At 38.4% G+C, this 18658-nt stretch overlaps 1 protein-coding gene across 7 annotated transcripts in view; it reads left to right on the top strand.

Annotated features, from left to right (window-relative positions):
• The window catches only part of CYRIB (CYFIP related Rac1 interactor B), a 96658-nt gene that overhangs the window by 74261 nt on the left and 3739 nt on the right, over positions 1-18658 (top strand). For 4 of the 7 annotated variants that reach the window (XM_054514748.1, XM_036403227.2, XM_036403252.2 and 1 more), the window contains 8 exons: positions 5204-5286; positions 11061-11182; positions 12877-12982; positions 14000-14136; positions 14763-14840; positions 14932-15048; positions 16170-16249; positions 17364-17490. In XM_054514748.1, coding sequence (XP_054370723.1) covers positions 5214-5286; positions 11061-11182; positions 12877-12982; positions 14000-14136; positions 14763-14840; positions 14932-15048; positions 16170-16249; positions 17364-17490 — 840 coding nt within the window. In that variant the 5' untranslated portion in view covers positions 5204-5213. Of the gene's footprint in view, positions 1-4105; positions 4189-4466; positions 5088-5203; positions 5287-11060; positions 11183-12876; positions 12983-13999; positions 14137-14762; positions 14841-14931; positions 15049-16169; positions 16250-17363; positions 17491-18658 lie in introns of those variants that run through there. The other 3 variants (XM_036403236.2, XM_036403259.2, XM_036403244.2) reach the window with 3 other exon arrangements.

Here is an 18658-nt window from a genome sequence, read left to right as displayed (position 1 = left end):
TTTAGCACCCACAGAGGTCACCTCCAGTCAGTGCTCTAAATTAGCTATTCAGCTCCAAAACAAAAACCTCAGCTACAGGACCTCAAAATCAACAGTAGGGGCTTGCTGATGGCTTTGGTATTCATACAGGCTTAAGTCTTTCTTGAACTGGAGCTGATTGATGTGGCAATGTGCTCAAGAAAGGTGCAGTAAGTGCTGGGAGATGTTCTTCACTAGTCAATGGAAGCGCAGTGTCTGGGCTACCTAACTGGAACCACATCTGACTTTCTAAACTAGTAATTTTACTTACTCAGATGAAGTTGTGAACTTGCAAGGAAACTGCAAGAGAGCTTGGTAAATTAATACTGGCTGGGCATGCCACTATGTGGTTAATTACCAAGGTAATTCACAGAACTACCAAAATCTTCCTGCTGGTGATGCTTTTACAGGGCATCAAATAGCAGAAGAGGTCACTGAAGCTAAATGTCAATAGCTGGATTTGTAGACGGCTTCTCATGCTATGTGCAAATTGCCATCATCTTCAGTATTAGATCCAGTAGCACTTTAATCTTCCATGTGTTCAGTTTTTTCATGTGTTTTGGGCCCAGAAAAATTGCAAATGATAAGCCACCTTGAACAAAACATGAGTCTCTAGTAAGTCTTTTTTATGTCTATCAGGGGCCTGGTGCATCTCTGAGCTAGGTTGCTTTACTCTAGATTGGTCCAGGTATTCTGCTTACACAGCACCTTCTCAGAAAGGTCAAATTTGATTTTCCTCTCTGCAGTGTTCCCTCAGAGTACAACAGGTCAGCTCTGCCTGCTGCTCATCTTGCCTTCTGAAGGAAAATAATGCACAAAAGTGAAGGGCTATCTAACCTTAGCTGTGGCATATTGACCTGCAGCTGCTTCCACAAATCTGGAAAGTTCCACAGAGGGCACCATGGCCTTGTTTCTAAAAGGTCATTTCAGAGCTCAAGAAGGGCATGCTTAGCTTTGCCAGAAGAGTAGATTCTGACCTTTTGGCTCTTGCATTTATTACCTGGAATGCTAAGCTGAGAGAAAGCATCCTCCAGAAAAGTGCTTGAGAAATTAAATTGTCTTAATATCTATCTAAATTGAGTTTTCAAGCTCTTCGTAGCTTAAAGTCTTTTTGGATTGTAGCTGGGAGAAATGGTTGTTTTTACAGTTCTTAAAACACAGGGGGTTTTCCAGTTTGAGGGATGCTTGAGATCCTCAAGTAAATGTTACAGTGCATCTTGATTGAAATTTCAGAAATACTGGGTTTGTCCAGTTTCAGCTAGATTTCCATGCACTCCATAAAACCTGAGTATACAGTGGCTGTTTCGCTGCTAAGAAAGCAAATGTGATTGCAGATCTTGTGTGCAAAACTCTGATGTGACTAAAATTTATCAAGATTTTTTTCAGTACAGTGAACACACAAAGGGAGAAGTTTGTTGGGAACTTCATTATGAAAAGGTGTTCAAGCAGCTTTGTGTTCATGTAAATTGAAATACATTCCTATAGCACATCTTGTCATCTGGCTGCTGTCATGGTTGAATTAATCTATTATCATCAGATTCTCTCCTTTGCTCAGGGAGGCTCTTCACTGAGCTGTTTGTTACCTTTAGATCAATTGCATCTTCTGCTTGAATATCACATTGACTGTTCCATTGTAGTACCAAAACTTTTATTATGCTTCTCTATTTGTTAAACTTAACTCCTGGAAAAGAAACCACATATTCTTCCTGGCAAACTTTCCTGAGGGATGAAGGTATTTGTATTGCAAAACCGAGTCCCCAACTCCCTACTCGTATTAGGAGGTGGTAGGTGCTCAGTGAAACAATCTGTTCTGCTGTGCCTCTTTGCTCTTCTGTGAACTTAGCTTCAAAATATTTCAACCCCATGAGCATGACCCTGCTCTGACCTTCACAAGTAATGTTATCCAATATTTAAGCCACGTGCATGAGCCTGTAAACTCTTTGGAGTCTGGTTAATATAAAAAAAGAAGGCAAAACCTACACAGAGGCTTTTTTTTTTTGAGATATGGAGAATATTTTGTTGGAGGAGGGGATGGTGCAGCTGAAGCACAGCAGTAATTGCAGGTATAGGAGTTCTCTTTAGGCCATTATCACTGTTCATTGCCACATGTTTGCTGCTTGATGTTAATGTTGGAATTGAAATATGTAATATGCTGTTCTGAGATTGAGGTTTGGTTTTTAGACCGGAATCTGTAAACTGGGTCACCATTATGCAGCTTCTACTTCTGATTTTTTATTGGCCCTGTTGAAAGTATTTGTTTAAGGATGCCTCTGTCTGCTCCTCAACAAGAAGAACATTCATAGTCTGGAAAACTCTGAAATACCAAGTGGCTTATTCAGTCCTGTTTTACAGAACACGCTTGAGAGATATGGAAAAGTAATTTCTCTGCTTTCTACTGCTGTGTGTTTACACAGCATTGGTGCACTTGTAGTTTTGAAAGAGTTTGCCATGCTATGGGATAGGAGATCCTGGAGAAGCTGCCTCTTTGAAGATTCGTGTTTTAATGGATTTGTTTTTTGAAGCGTCTCTCAGCTGGACACTCTAATTTAAAAACTCCCTGACTTAATAGGTACTTCTCACAGGCTGAGAAGTCTGATCTGAATTTCTAGGAAACAAGTTGAAGTTATTTGGAAGCAGGTCTTGCATTTCCTTGAGTTTCAAGAAGGTTGAACATGTGAAAAAGCCAGCACACTCCTCCTGGTGACTCCTGTGTGCAGAGTCCCCTGTGGTCACCTGGGTTACACTCCAGATCACAGTGCTAAAAGTCTGGACTATAAACAGTCATTTGGTCATTGTGTAGAAGTTGTGAGAGCCAAGACTTGGGTTATTTTCAGCAGTTTTGGATTAATTGCCCCTTCCTTCTCAAGCTTTGTTTGATTGCTGAATCTTGCAGATCCCACAAAATAAATCATATGCTGTTCTTAGTTTTGACCAAGAAATCTGTCAACACAGGTTCCGAAAATTTGTTTTGCCAAACAATTTGTTTTGAGTTCACATTGTTTCAGTTTCCTTGACTCCTAATAAAGTAATGATTCTTGGTGTCATGCTATCTTCCTTCAGGTGAACATGATTCTTCAGTAAAAGGCAGGAAAAAATAGAGAATATACTTGTTTGTTGGTATAGTTAGACTAATTTGAAAATTGACGTTTTAAAATATTTTTTGTGCTTGAATTCAAATGTCAGATTGTTCGTGGCTTATTCTTAAATAATTTGAGATGAGATTTTTGGGTATGTCTTGCTTGTCTTGCAGCAGCACCCTAGTGAACTCTTGGCATTTCAGAGCAATGTTTAGTAGGTATATTTTCAGCCTCTGTAAAACATGGGAAGGTTAATGAAAAGGTGGCTTTGTTATGGCATGCAGTTTTCATACTCCTACTGCAGGTATTGATTTCTGAAACTTGTGGTAACATTTGAAACTGTTTTGATAATTTATCTGATTTCAAGTAATCTAACAGCTATTTAATTTTTCTTCCACTTTTCATTTCTTTTAGCTGGGATGTGACAGCAAACATAAGAAGAACTGTTGCAACTTGATTTTTCTCCTGGTTTTGGAAAAGTCTAGTTTTTGTTTTGCTTGTAACTCTGTGATTTAATGGGAAAACTGTTCATTGGCCACAGATGACTACTAACACAGATGAGAGGCTTTCCAAAATCTGTTTTGGATTACAGTGAGGTAGTAAAAAAGTGTTATGATGACACCAGTTCCATTTGAGGTTCCTTTTGTCCTAAACAATAACGGGTTTGTCTGGCACTGAGTGCTGCAGTTACACAAAACAATTGAAAACAATTTCTCAGTCATTGTAGGTCACTTATTCTTTATATGTATTAAAGAGAGATGAAAAAGAGACAGTAATTCACATCTTTATTTTCCTCAAAGATTATAACTTTTCCAGTTTTTCAACCATCACTGCTCTCTAGGAAGAAGGGGCATGGAAATGCACTGTACAGTGCACAGGTTCTGCTCCCCACCAGAAGTGAATCCAGAGTGCAAAACGCAATGGGAGCCCTGCTCCAGTGAGACCCAGGCGTGTACTTAAAATAGGAAATGGTTATTGGAACTAAATTATTTTGCCATTTTTATTTTTAGGTTTGCTGGCATGGGTAATCTCATTAAGGTGCTAACCAGGGACATAGACCACAATGCAGCACATTTTTTCTTGGATTTTGAAAGTAAGTCTCTCAGCCCTTCACAGCTGGTGCATTTCAAATGGTAACAGTAGGGTTGCTTATACCTGCTGCAGTGAAGGCCAGGGGACTCAATTGCAAAGTTGGAATTGGAAAGACTTGCATGTAGATTTTGTGGTTTGTTTTTTGGTTTTTTGTTTTTTTTTTCCTTTTTCCCCTCTCCAGTAGTAGCCAAGCCACCATCATGCTGCTGTGTCAATTTTCTTTCCATGTGCTTAGTCATTTCGGGTCTCTGTGGTCAGTGATGTCCATCCATCTGCCTGCAAATCAAGTAATCATGAAATGAGAAATTCTGTCAGTATGCCATAGTAATCTGTGCTGAGCAGTTGTTCACTGTAATCCTCTCATACACAAGAGTGAGTGCTAAATCATTCTTGATCCTGCTTTGGTCATTCCTAGTGCAGTTAATGTGGTTTTTTTTAACATCAAAAAGTCTGAAGTGAAACTGTCTGAGTTTCACAGATGTTTTAAGCATCTTGTGTGTAAAAGGTCTGTGGCATTTCTCTGTTAGCATTTTCTGCACACTGAAATGATGTATCATGATGTGTTTTCTGTGATGGCCTTCTGACACAATTATAAGGGCTGACAAAATTAAAGCTCTTTCCTTCTGCTGTCCCATCAGGTTAAAATCTAGCATGGCTAATGCTTTTCAATCTGGTACTTGGCCCTCAAGGCAGTACTCCTGCTCAGGACACTGGTGCTAGGGTGTACTGGGACAGAACAGTCCCTGGCAAAGGTTTTGGTTGGATTCTACCCCTTTCCCAAAGGGGCAGCTCTGAGGATGTTGGTGACACAGTCACTTCTTCCAGGAAAGCTGCACTGCTGGGGTCCCCAGCTGTGCCTCCTCGAGGTGGGGATGTCCCTGCGCCCAGCCTGAAGGATGGGTTTGTACCTGATGGAACTCTCTGGTCTTTTTTCCCCACTGCTTCAATCAACTACATTTGGGCTGTTCTTTCTTATAAAAAGAAAATTTTCTTTTCTCTCATTCTTGTCTTGGCAGGTACCTTAACATGGGGAACCTTCTAAAAGTTTTGACATGCACAGACCTTGAGCAGGGGCCAAATTTTTTCCTTGATTTTGAAAGTGAGAAGATGATTTTATATATCTATTACTCTTTGCCTGCAGTAGACTGCATTTGTCTTGTACTAAATGTATGTTTTCATTTTGCCATCCTTCTAACTGCTTTGCATGCCTGAGCTATGGATAATTGTTCAGCGAACTTTGGTAGAAAGCAGTAACCTGTTCTAAAATGTCCTCAGGTCCTAAAATGTAAAATCTTTATTTCAGAAAGGGTTTTCAAATTACATTTGACTGTTGAAACCTGATTTGGTTCTTCTTTTTTAAACCAAAATTCTGCCTACTTTTAATCAAAATGTTAAGAATAGGTGTAATTATTTGAAGATTTACTGAAGTTGCAACTGACTTACTCAAATTGGTAAGTTTTCCCATGCTCCTTAAAGGAACAACTGAAAATGAAACCTGATTCTTATCACTTCCAATGTGAATTAATAATGCTGCATAGACAGACTGGCTCACAACAGCTATTCATAGCTCCAGCATCATCATGTCAAAGGTTATATGTGAACCTTACTGGATCTGGCACTGAAATTTAACCTCATGCCTTCTTAAAAGGGAGTCTCAATATGTACAGAGATTAAATTGATTTTGAAAAGAAGAGACATGTAGCTTGTCTGATCAATGCCAGGTGTTCTAGAAGGTTCACATATGTCAGTATTTCTGCTTCTGGTTTTTGTTGCATGATACAGTATAGCCTAAGAATGGCAGGTAAGTGTTGCTGGCTTCTGCTATGCATGTTTAATTACTTTCTTTTGGGATGTGCTGTTTCTTTAGCCAGCTGTACATCAGCAAGCATAAAACAAGAAGATTAATGTTCAAGTACATTTTGACCATGTAATAGAATACAGTGGAATAATGTAATAAAAAACTGATGAAGTATTATGATATGGATAATTTGAGGTGCATTAAATCTTTTTACCCTTAATTGTTTTTCAGTTGTTTGATAAATTAGTAGCAGTTTTTTATATTAGCTATAATATGAAAGCAAATGCTTGAAGAAATATGGTTTTGCTTCAGTGACATTTAAAGTTACAACTTCTCTAAGCTCTTACCCTGTTGTGTTGATTTTTACCACTTGTCTCTTCTGAATATATTGTTATTGGAAGATGATAGCCATACAAATTATTCATAAAGGGAAGATTATCAAGGCCTGTGTTCAAAAATCAGAAAGCAAAATTCGACTAAGACCAATTCTTGCGTATCATCATATTAGGTAAAATCTAGTGAAGTGGGAGAACTCATGTATGAGGTCATTGGAGTTGTAAAGCTCCAGCTTAATCTGCAAACATTGAAAATTTAATTGGAGTAAAGTAAATGCACATTAGCTGGATAGAAGAGTCATGGTTCTTAAATTGCAATAAAAATGCTCCTTTTTTCTTTTTAAATACAGATTTTTTTAGCTATCAGTTTTGTTTTAAAATGCATGTTTTGAGCATGAACAGGATTTGGCATGAGAGTAAGCAGGTTGCTGACATGAAATGCTTTCATATGCAGTCAAATTAGGTGACATATTATGGCTGAATTGTTAGACTGTTCTTTGTTCATTTTGGACCCTGTTCTGCATTTGTTTCTGCTGCTATACTGTGTGTCCGTGCTTCTTTCTCCTCTGTTTCAGATAGCTTGCCTTGACAGGATCTTGGCTTTGACACAGCCAAGATCTTTCTTCAAGACTTGGCACTTAATCTTGTGATACTTAATGTTGTGGTTTTGTGTGGAAAGACAAGTAAGCTCTGTATTAAAAACAAATTTGCCAATTCTCTGTTATGCCTGACTCAATAATAGGCAGTTTGAAGTCTTTTGTTCTTAAATCCATGTATGTGAGCAGGCTCCAATGTTTCTTACATAGTACCTTAAAGAACTAAAACCTAATGTTCATAAAGCTTTGTAGTGCTAGAAACTTCAGATTTTAGACTTCTAACCATTATTATTCCCCAGATGTTTATCTTGGTGCTAGATACCAGTGATTGGTGTGAACTGACTATCAGAATCTCATGTTAAAAATATGGTGAGCTGTAGGCTTTTCCTTGCCTCTGCTCTGGTTAGGCTTGTGCTTTCTTTTGTCATTCACCTTACCTGTTTGGTAGAAATAGTTCTCCTGAGTATTCTTTTAAAGTCTGTGCAGTACCATCAGAACACTAGCAAAGTGCACAGATCATTATTGTTTACATAAAACAGCCACCTAAAATGTGGGAAACTTACAGCTCAACTTTTACATTGGTGTCTTTACTGACACAATTGCAAATCTTTTCCAAATTTACTGATTGGAATAGTAGCTAAAATACAGTGTACTTTGAGATGGTGATATCAAGCTAGCGCTGACAGTATCCTGCATTATCTCCAGAGGACTTGGCCGGGTTTCAGAGGAGCCACAGAGACAGCATTCTCCATAGTAATGCCAACAGAGATGAATAAATTATTTCATCTCCAGCAGTCTGGCATTTTTTCCCCTTGTTTGTGAGTTTTGTCCCAGACAGTTTCAGATGACTTGATGTGTTCTTCCCTGGGAAAAATCTCAGCTTAAATAGTTTGCTGTGCAGTGTAAACTTTTAACCCCAAATTTTTCTCCCTACTAGTTCTGTAGGCTAGCCAAATATTATTTTAATAGTCACTAAATGTGTGTGTTCCCCGCATGCAATATGTTGTCTCACTTCTGTAGTATTTAGTTCACATAACAGCGTTTGTATATTGTTCAAGTGTCCTCTTCTGTCTCTAATACATTACTGTGTGAGCATTCTGAACTCTAAGTGTATATTGCATCTAGTGCAGTAACATTCTGATTAAACACAAATTAAAGATGAACTCCCATTTCTTGCAGAACCTCAGTCTTTTCTTACTATTGCATTAAAAATAGTAAAGTTGCCCTAAATAACCAGGGCTCAGCTGCTGTGGCCACAGTATCAAACCTCAGAACATCTGGGTGAGCTGTGATGTGCTTACTGGGTTTGTTCTTTCTATGGAAGCATTGCTGATAAAGGCACAGCCTTGTTGTAACCTTGTAGGAGGAACTTAAATGGACAGGGGAGAAGTGAAATCCATGAAATTGTGTATCTCCTTCATCCTTCTGTTTGGATGCCTGGCACTGCTGGCTGCTTTTTCTTAGCTGCCAAGGTAACTCCAGAAGTGCAACTCCCTCTCCTGCTCTGTGCACTCCATCTTGGGGAAGAGGAGTTCCACAATTAGTGATTCTCAGGTGAAGGTCCTGTAGCTTGAGCCCTCAGGTACATATTGAGGGGTGCTATTCCCATAGGATGGGAATGCTGCCTCCATCTATTCAAGATGGTAACAGTGCTTAGGAAAAGGGACCTCTCCCTCTTTTTTCCCTATGATGGGCTTTCAGAGTACAATGCCCTGAGCAGCACTGGGAAGCAAATAAACCAATTTTGCTCTGGGTCAGCCAGCATTAGGCCCTGAAGATCTTTTATATCATGCCTTTTAACCCTATTCTAATAACATCTTAAATGTTTCGTGAAGGGATTATAGAATAATTTAAATTTGCTTTTTAAGTTTGACCTCTCTTTCAGAGATGGCAGAGGAAATGAGTTGGGACAAATCAGGTTTACAGATGTTTTTTATTGGAAAGGAATAGGTTGACCAAAAATGAAATACATACCAAAAGAAATAACTCTGTACCTACTTGATTTTCAATTAGATTGATGTCTAGAAGTTTGTAATAATCGAAACAAACAAATAAAAAACCCCACCACCCCAACAAATTAAGTATCAACCATTGATTTAAGTTTCCTGGAACATTTTAAGGAAATTAAATACAGTGGTTGGCTCTTTACATCCTACACTAAGAGAGGTGATGATGGTGTTGATTTGCCTAGCCAGCTGTCCAGTGAAGACCACTAAATTTGTATCTGGGAGATGATTTTCATTTATAAACATGGAGGGTCATAGTACTTCAGCTGTTCTGCTTGGTGGTGGGTTTTAAAATGAGGAGCAGGAATTCTTTTGGGCCATTCTGCTCTGCCCCTCCCAGTATTGAAAAATGAACTCTCCTTACTACACAGGGTAAAGGAAAAAATGGCATGAAAAATTAAATAGGCAGGAGATGTTCTCAGTGTGAGACAATCCAAGTGACAAGTCTTGATTGCATTATTTAACAGCACAATCTGGAACGCTACAGAGCTTCACGTCTTAGTCTGTATTCCACTGTAACATTTCATGTTCGTGCATGAACTGCTGCCAGTCAGCTGGTGCTTCCCTGTCTGCTCTTTTCCCTCATTTTTTGTCTTCATTTCTTACAGCAGTCTTCAGCAGCTTTCAAAATTATGTGACCTTTGTGATGATCTGAAAAGCACTGGCCACTTTTACTCGATGCCTAATCAATGTGGTGCTCTTTTATTTATTTATTTCTAAAGGAGTGACCAGGTTCTTTTTAACCTGTGCTAATTCTTGATGTTTCTCAAAATACCAGTTAAACTGTTGCAAGGTCTATATATAGGCATATTTGCTAATAATTACTACTTTTTATGCATTAAACTATAAAAATAAGAGGTATTATGCAAAAATTACAGCAAAATCCAGACAGGCAATGTATATGAAATTTATTTTCTCCTAATACAAACTTTGTTTTCTCTTGTGTAACACTAAGATACTGTGGGAGTTTTTTTTCAATTGTAAAGATGTATCTAACTTCCATGGGAAGTTGTACATATGGATCATGGAAAAAGCATGTCTAAAAAGACATTTTCCAGACTCTTCAAAATGCACAAAGTCATGAGGATATATTGTCCTTAGATAGTTTCTGTCTGTCCCTATAAAAAATAATCTATTGTTAATACCCTCATTTTTGGCATTGGAAATAATGGACTAAAATACAATTATATTTATTCCATAACATATTTTGCTCATGTTAACAGAAGAGCTTTAGTAACTAACAGTTTTTTGGTTTGGTTGTTTTTTTTTTTTAATCTGAGTCTAAAGGGAACTAACCTTATAGCTTCCATCAGCATTCTAAAAGAAAAAAAATTGGTTCAGGTAAACCACATCTGAGATACTTGCCCTAGGTGATTCTTTTTAAAGGTTAAAACTTTTTGTTGATTCTTCTCAAAACATACTTCTTACAGAATCACATTTCTTTAAAAATGTGCATGTAGCTGTTTGAAATTATGACCCAATATACTTTTTGGGAAGCCCTTAGCTAATTAGAAGAAAATGGGAGACAGCTTATATCTTTAAAGACAGGGGACAAAAGAAAAAAAGCCTTCACAGGCTCACACTAGATCTTTTTGTTCTCAATTCTGATTGTGTGATGAGACTGTAAAGAATATGTTTTGAGAATTAAATATATTTAGAAGAAAAATACATTACTCCTTTCTCAAGCAGTTAAAGATGAGGCAGACAAGATGGAAAATAATCTGATTCAGTGTTTTTAGATAATAAGAGACATGGACACCTCCTGTGCTATCTGCAGTGAGTGTGTCTTTTGAGTGCTTACCTAAGTTTCTTCCAGTGAGCCTCTGCTGCACCCCAAGGTGAGATTATATGATAGTCATAAAGACAACTCATCAGGATTTCTTCTCCTCACTCAGTTTTAAATAAATCAAGAAGATAGAATCCAGGTGAATTTTTGGGATGGTAGAAGAAGAGACTACTGAAATGAATACAATTAGTCTCCTGGAGTTCCTTATACATTGTAGTAGCTCTTCAGAGAATAAAAATTCTTGATGAGTTGCTGCATGAAGAATTTGTCCCTTAGGTAATGGTGTGCCTGTTGAATTCCATGTTGTTGTTAAAAATAAATATATATACATTTAATATGTTCTGCTGTTTAGATGCCCAACCTACAGAATCTGAAAAGGAAATTTATAATCAGGTGAATGTAGTGTTAAAGGATGCAGAAGGAATACTGGAAGACTTGCAGTCATATAGAGGAGCTGGCCATGAAATACGAGAGGTGAGCTAGAGCTTTTCAATTGTGCACAGCCTGTGGTTGTTCATTGTCTGATCCTAACCAAATACTGCTGGGGTTTAACTTTGCTTGCAGGAGCTGTTTTGGCAGAGCATGTTGTCCTTTAAAATCACTGTCTTGAATTTCTGCTCTGGAATGTTTCTTTTTAACAGCAAAACAGATGTTGCTTGTTTCAATCATATTAATCCACATATGTAATAGCAAATGATGCTTCTCAGAGTTTTTGGGGTATTATGAATATTGATTTTTCTTTGTGTTCCCACATAAGCTCTTCTTGAGTTAATAGTGAATTTGGAAAGAGTGTGGTGTGACTACAGTGCAATACTGAAGAGTGTTGACATTCTCTTGTATGGTAACTGGAGAAGCCTGGTTTGGTAATCCTAACACAAAAGGCATCTCATTTTCACTCCCTTTTAATTGGCTTTTATTTACTAAGATGTTTGGAACAGAAGCAAAGTTCCTGTACAGAATGTCATTCAAATTTTCCTTTGTTTAATAAAGGGTGGAATAAATATTCTCCCAACCCCCTTTCTTTCTTCCTTCCTCACATGCAGCAATGGGGGCTGCTTTGCTCATGAAGGAAGGAGTTACTCACTCTAACATATCCTTAAGAAATAGTATTAGATAGGAGGAGTCTCTGTTCACTCCATAGCAATTTGAGATACTCAAAGCCATTCACCTTGGAAAGTTTTTCTCTCCATGGAATGGATAAGGTAGGTTTAAGAAGGATGACTGTGTCACACAAAACCCTTAGGAGGGGAGATAGCTTACTGTCCATGTTCAGGGACAGGCTGTAGGATCAGGCAGGAATGTATGTGTGCAGATGCCATAGAGAAATGAGAGATACTCCTCTGAGAGGAGGTAGACATGGCAGGAAGGAAACTTTCTAGGACCAGAGAGGAGTGTGCTGCAAGCCACAGCCCATGGTTGACTGAAACAGTTCTTGAAATCAAGAACTTGACAGTGAAAATTCTGCAGGAGAGTTGTGAGCATTTTTATTTCTGTTTTCTTAGTATATTTTCAGTTGCTAACTGGAGAGGTTGAATTTAAGGTATTAAATGTCTGGGAAGTTTACTGTAAAGACAAAGTCTATAAATAAATCCTTCAAAGCTGTGGTATATGCTATGTACTGGTGGTGCTTTATGTTGTTGATTATGCTTAAATGTTCCTGCTGTAATAGTTAGCCTGAATTTCGCAGCAATTTCTTTTCTTTGCAAATTTGGGAATTAGTGCTAGATGCCAACATTAAGATGAGGCTTTGATCACTAATTTTTTTTTTTTTTTTTTTTTTTTTTTTTTTTTTTTTTTTTTTGCTTGGAGTAAGCACAGTAAAGTTGTTAATTTTAATTAACTAGGTCTGGTTGTGTAAATTTTCTTATCTGACTTACTTGATTTTTAACCATTTCTTTATACTCTCTCCAAGTTGTTTTCCTGTTCAGGATGCTTACTTTCAACACAAATTTTTAGACCTTTTTGGAACAGACATGGGTTAGTACATGCTTGTCTCTCAACTGAAAACTTCTTAGTAGGTAGATATTTAATTATTAGCTCTTCAAACAATTGTCTTGCATAGGTGTTTTGGTTTTTTTTGTGTTTTGTTGTTTGGGGTTGTTTTGTCAGCAGTGCATCAGTTATTCCCAATCTAAGCATATTTTTCTCCTCTCTTTTTCCAATTTAAGGCAATACAGCATCCAAATGATGAGAAGCTGCAAGAGAAGGCATGGGGTGCAGTTGTTCCACTAGTAGGCAAACTAAAGAAATTCTATGAATTTTCTCAAAGACTAGGTAAGTGGAAAGGTGTTAACTTGGGTTTTTTTTTGTCTTAATTAATTAGTATATTTGGCGTATTCAGATGTGATCACATCTAGATCAGCTCCTTTGTGGAAAAGAGCTCATATTGCACAGATTCCTCCATACACTGGATGACAGCAATCTTGCTTCAGTGGATATCTGAGAGGGGAAAGAGAATGGGATCATCCTTGCTGCTCTTCCTCTACTCCTTTAGTAACTCAGGAAAGCAGTAACCAGCTGATTGACTGGAAATTAGTGAACTAAATAATCAGGAATTAATTCTGTCAGTGTTTCTGATACCAAGAGTACTTAAAAGAGACTGTATTATTCCTCCCTAAACACCAGAAACAATTTGCTGTGTGGAAATGCATGATCTTGGTTCATACACATGCAATACTTGAGATGGGGCTTCATGCCTCTTCTGAAACTCGCTGATGTGATGGATATGCTGATAAAACCTGAGACTTGTTTTTTTACCAGCTTTCTGTTGTTATCTCACTTTCAATCAAATTTATTAACATAGCTTGTATAAAATGTGTTTAAAACACGGAAACTTGTTGCAGGCAAGTTCTGCTTTTTAAAATGGGTGAGGTGTTTTTCTCAAGAAGATGAACAGGAAGCTGGATTATAAATTTATCTTAAATAAGTCATGACTTCTGCTTACAGCTATGTGCCTCTTGAATTCTATGTTCTCCTAAAGGCTGAAGTCTGCTAACACAGGTTATTTAAATATGTTCTACACAAATGCTACAGACAAAGCTTGAGTAGAACTTCTCAAGAAGTTTTTTTTTTGTGCCTGTCATTGCTGATGTGACCTGGTCTGTACAGCAATTTGTACATAAGTATGACAACAGTTGACACCCAGATGAGCAATTCATGGAGTCCCTTTATTATTAATCACCATGCATTTTGGCAGCTGTGTATTTTAAGTCTAGCATGCAGAATACCAGGCAGTGCTGATGCAAGGGGCAGGTGCAGGTGTGTGTTGCAAACTCCTCTCGTGTGTTGCAGAGGCCGGGCTGCGGGGCCTGCTGGGCGCCCTGACGAGCACTCCGTACTCCCCAACGCAGCACCTGGAGCGAGAGCAGGCTCTTGCTAAGCAGTTTGCAGAAATTCTTCACTTCACACTCCGATTTGATGAGCTCAAGGTAAGAGCTTGCGATCAGAAGGGCTAGAAAAAGAAGCCAAGTGTGTTTGCTGAAGCAGTCTGGGTTGTGTTCTGCTCTGGAATAGAATGTGCAGTGGATACTCAAATATCCAATATGCTTGGCTTGCTCTTGTGACCTAGAGTAAGATTAAACTGGAAAGCAGATGAAATATCATACTAGCTTTAGGCACTTGTATTTCAGTTCACATTAATCATGTTTCTTCACCCAAATTTGGCATATCTCTTGGGATAATGCTGCTGCTTTTAGCTTGTGCACACCCATAGTCCAGCTATTTTCTTGCTATGTGCAAAGAACTAAGCTGAAATGATAATTAATTTGCTGGTCTGATCCTTGGAGTCAAATTAGCAAAGCAATTTTTTTCAACCTACTAATTTCCAAGTTGTGTTTAGAAGATTGTTCCCTTTCTCATTCCTGTTAGAGCTTGTTCTGAATCTGAGAAACCAGAAAGCTTTATGTTGTGCTTACAAGTTCCAAACATGACACAGGCCTTTTTGCTTCACTTCAGGAAGTTAAATATATTCTTGTTGGGTATATTACATTTTATGAAAACTTGTCCTTACTTTTCTTGAATTTGTTACAACTCTCTTGCATCCATATCTACATAGATGACAAATCCTGCTATACAGAATGACTTCAGCTACTATAGAAGAACTCTGAGCCGTATGAGGATTAACAATGTCCCAGTAGGTAACCCTTGGATAAGATGAAATTAATTCTGCTACCACCTCTCTTCTCCATATACAGAACAACTAAACCCTTTCTTCTGTTTTTTAGGCAGAGGGAGAAAATGAAGTAAATAATGAATTGGCAAACAGAATGTCTTTATTTTACGCTGAAGCGACGCCAATGTTGAAAACCTTAAGTGATGCCACAACAAAGTTTGTGTCAGAGGTAAGAGTATAAATTTATGGCTTGGATAATGTGCTTCACAGCACTGCAGGGCCAGACATAATGGGCAACACAACCTCCCCCAGGCCTAAACTGGCATCTAGGAATAAAACTTGGGGTTTGGAGGTTCAAGAAATGTAATGTGTCATTCCCAGCTGCTGTAGAGTTAGGGACTCCAGCCAGGCACTTTGTGTATGCATCCCCAAAATTTAATGAATATTGTCACATCAGCAGTGATGGCTTTTCTCAAGCAGGGAGCTGGAACAGATATTTTGCCTGCACTGTGGTGTGGTTTAGAGCAGAAATTTCAGAAAATTGAAAGGGAAACAGCTTGATTCTCTCTGCTTGAAATAGGGAATGGAATTGAAATGTAGCTTCCTCTTCTCCTTCCCAAGACTCTTTTGTTACACTGTGTAAAGTCAAGTATACCACATTATTACAAAAGAGAGAGGGAACCTGAACTGGAAAAGTATTTCAGCATGTTGACACATCCCTATTTATCCTTGACTACCTAAGTAAATACTGGTTGTAAAATCCAATCACTGCATGTACTGTGCTTGCCTTCTAGTAACTGTGATGATTTTTGGTTTACGTGCAAAGAATGCTCACTATTTCTTAGTAGAAAATAATTTTACATTACATGATTCATGCAAAGTTACATCTTTTATTTTTTTTTCTTCTTCTCAGTTCAGCTTTATGTTTGAAATGCCTTAAGAAAACTGTCCTCTTATTTTACATTTATTTGTAATGGTTGTCTGCCACAATTTTAAGTTTTGCTATTACAGCAGATGAATATATTTGACTATAGAAATTTTTGTCTTTGAAGAAGCAGGTTAGATGATGATTCCTTCAAAACTTTCCGAAAGTCAGTCATGTCAAGGGTGTAGTTCCTTGACTACAAACAAGCAGGCAAAACCCATATGGTAGCCTTCACTCTGTGAATTGTTAATCTATACAATAACATTTAAAAAAAAAAGTGCAAGACTACTGGACTTAGCATAGTTGTGTTGATTTTTTTAATTGCTCCACATTGCTATGCCAACAGATAACTGATTTGACTTAGGTTTTGTAGCATAATATTTCACAGTAATTGAGTTGTGGCAACTGTTCACCTTCTTTTGCAGAATAAAAATTTACCGATAGAGAATACAACAGATTGCTTAAGCACCATGGCCAGTGTGTGCAGGGTCATGCTGGAAACCCCGTGAGTACCAACACTGCTTGGGTTGGGTGTGAGTCACCTCTCTGTTTCAGACCTGACGTGTGATGCATGAAAGAAATATAATTGGAGTGATTAGGAGCTGTGATGTTTCCTTTTTACCAGCCTAGTTGTTTACACTGACGTGAAACCACCGTGTTTCGTTTTGCCAGCCACGGAAATCGTGCGGTCTGCTTCTGTGAACATATTAATATTTAAAAATAGAATGGCTATGGAAGCTAGACAACCTCTTGGCACTCTTCATAAGTGGTTTTCTCATGTATTATTCAGAGAAATAGGCTATTTGAGCATGATTGCCTAGGGTCTCCTGAAAGAGGGGCTGTGGGCAATGCCCTGGACGTTGTGTCCTTGCTGACTGGCCTGGCTGATTGCTCTAAAAAATGACAGTGCTCCTCTCAGGGGAATTAAGAGACAACTTCTAGGCATGAAGGCAGTCAATTGTCTTCTGTTTATTTGAGAGGCACTGGGAGTATGACCAAAGTCACACTAATCTTTGGTTATTTTTTTAAATCTGTTTCTTCTGTGTTCTAAATAGTTTTCTGTTGGTAAAATTACTGGGGCATGAGCCATGTCTTTTTAAATAAGTTTCTGTCCAAATACCACAGGACATTTGTTTTGGAGTACGTTAAGAGCTCCAAGCATTTATACTCTTACTCTTCTTAGGAATTAATTCCATTTTAAAAAGCAGTTAAAGGTTGTCCAGTCGCCTGCCCTTTTTTTTTTCTAAGTCAGAAGTTTGGTTGTGTATTAGAAGGTGGCAGAGAAAAGTGTAGGAAGCACTGGAGACCAAGTTAGTATGTATTGTTTTAATATTTTTCAAAATTAATTTTTTTTAAATTTAAGAATTTTAGAAACTTATTGTTTTAGGTTTGAGAATTTTTATTAATCTTCAGGTAACTTTGTAAACAATCATCTGACTTTAGAAAGGAATAAAGAAAATTCAAAAGTTTGGGGTTCATAGATTTGGTTGGGTTGGTTTGGTTTTCTTTTCTCTGAGGATTTATTGTAGAATTTTTCTCTTTAATCCTAATTTGGGTGTTACTAGTATTTACTATTATCTTGTGTTTCATAGATAATAAGCTGTGTTTTTACATTCCAGTGAATATAGAAGCAGGTTTACAAATGAGGAAACAGTATCATTCTGTCTGAGGGTAATGGTGGGTGTCATCATACTCTATGACCACGTGCATCCAGTGGGCGCTTTTGCCAAAACTTCAAAAATTGATGTAAGTTTACTGTTGCTAAATAATCCCCTGAGTGTTAAAATTGTGTGTAGGCTCCTTTTCTGTCTTGCAGATTCTGGTAGCAGATGTATACACTGGGTTGGTGCTAAACACATAGCTGTGAGCAAAGATGTATATTTAAGTAGTGAGAAATACAAACTAGGCCTTTGGACATGTAAGTGGGTCATGAAAAATCTGTTTTTATGTAATGCAGGTAGTGTCCAGAAATACTTGTAAGCAGTGGTTGTGATGAAAGATCCAGATCAGAAAGTAACAATGGCCCTTGGCTTGTTCCTCACTGATTGATGAATAGTTCAGTTCACCATCCACCACACTTTGAGTTTCTAACTTTTATTGTTGTTTGATAGTAAGCCTGTGAAATACATGGTGTTACTCTGTGGTTTAGTGGTTATTTCAAAGGGAGTATTATCCCACTGCATTAACTACAGCTGATCATTATTTCACTGGCTGAATGAAATAATTCTTAATGGATTTATGATAAACATGTATTTTTGCTCACAGTTCCATATTTTTTTTAAGGCTGATAAAGCAGAGCTTGAAAGCTGCATTCACTAAAGTTATTGTAGAATGGTCTGGGTTTAGAGAGACCTTAAAGATCACCCCGTTCCAGCCCCCCTGCCATGGGGAGGGACACCTTCCACTAGACCAGGTTGCTCAGGGCCCTGTCCAGCCTGGCCTTGAGCACTTCCAGGTTTGGGGCAGCCACAACGTTCAAAGCCATTCTCCCTCATTTTATCACTACATGCTCTTGTAAAATGTATCTTTCCAGCTCTCTTGTAGCCCCTTTTAGGTACTGGAAGGTGCTCTGAGGTCTCCCCAGATCATTCTCCATGCTGAGCAGCCCCAATTCTCTCAGTCTTTCCTCCCTGGAGAGGTGCTCCAGCCCTCTGATCGTCTTCATGACCCTCCTCTGGACTCACTCTGGCACAGCCATGTCATTTTTCTGCTGGTGACACAGAGCTGGGTCCAGGTAGGGTCTGAGCAGAGCAGAGGTGGAGAATCACCTCCCTTGCTGTGCTGGCCACACTTCTTTTGCAGCCAGGACAGTGTTGGCTTTCTGGGCTACCAGAGCACTTTGCTGGGTCATATTGAACTTCTCATCCAACAACTCCCCCCAGCCCCTTCTCCTCTGGGCTGCTCCCAGTCCATT

Source organism: Molothrus ater, chromosome 1 (genome assembly GCF_012460135.2).
Source record: "Molothrus ater isolate BHLD 08-10-18 breed brown headed cowbird chromosome 1, BPBGC_Mater_1.1, whole genome shotgun sequence".
In the NCBI taxonomy this organism is placed as follows: Eukaryota; Metazoa; Chordata; class Aves; order Passeriformes; family Icteridae; genus Molothrus; species Molothrus ater.
The sequence above is the reverse complement of the archived record's forward strand: the minus strand, read 5'-3'. Positions and strand labels throughout refer to the sequence as shown.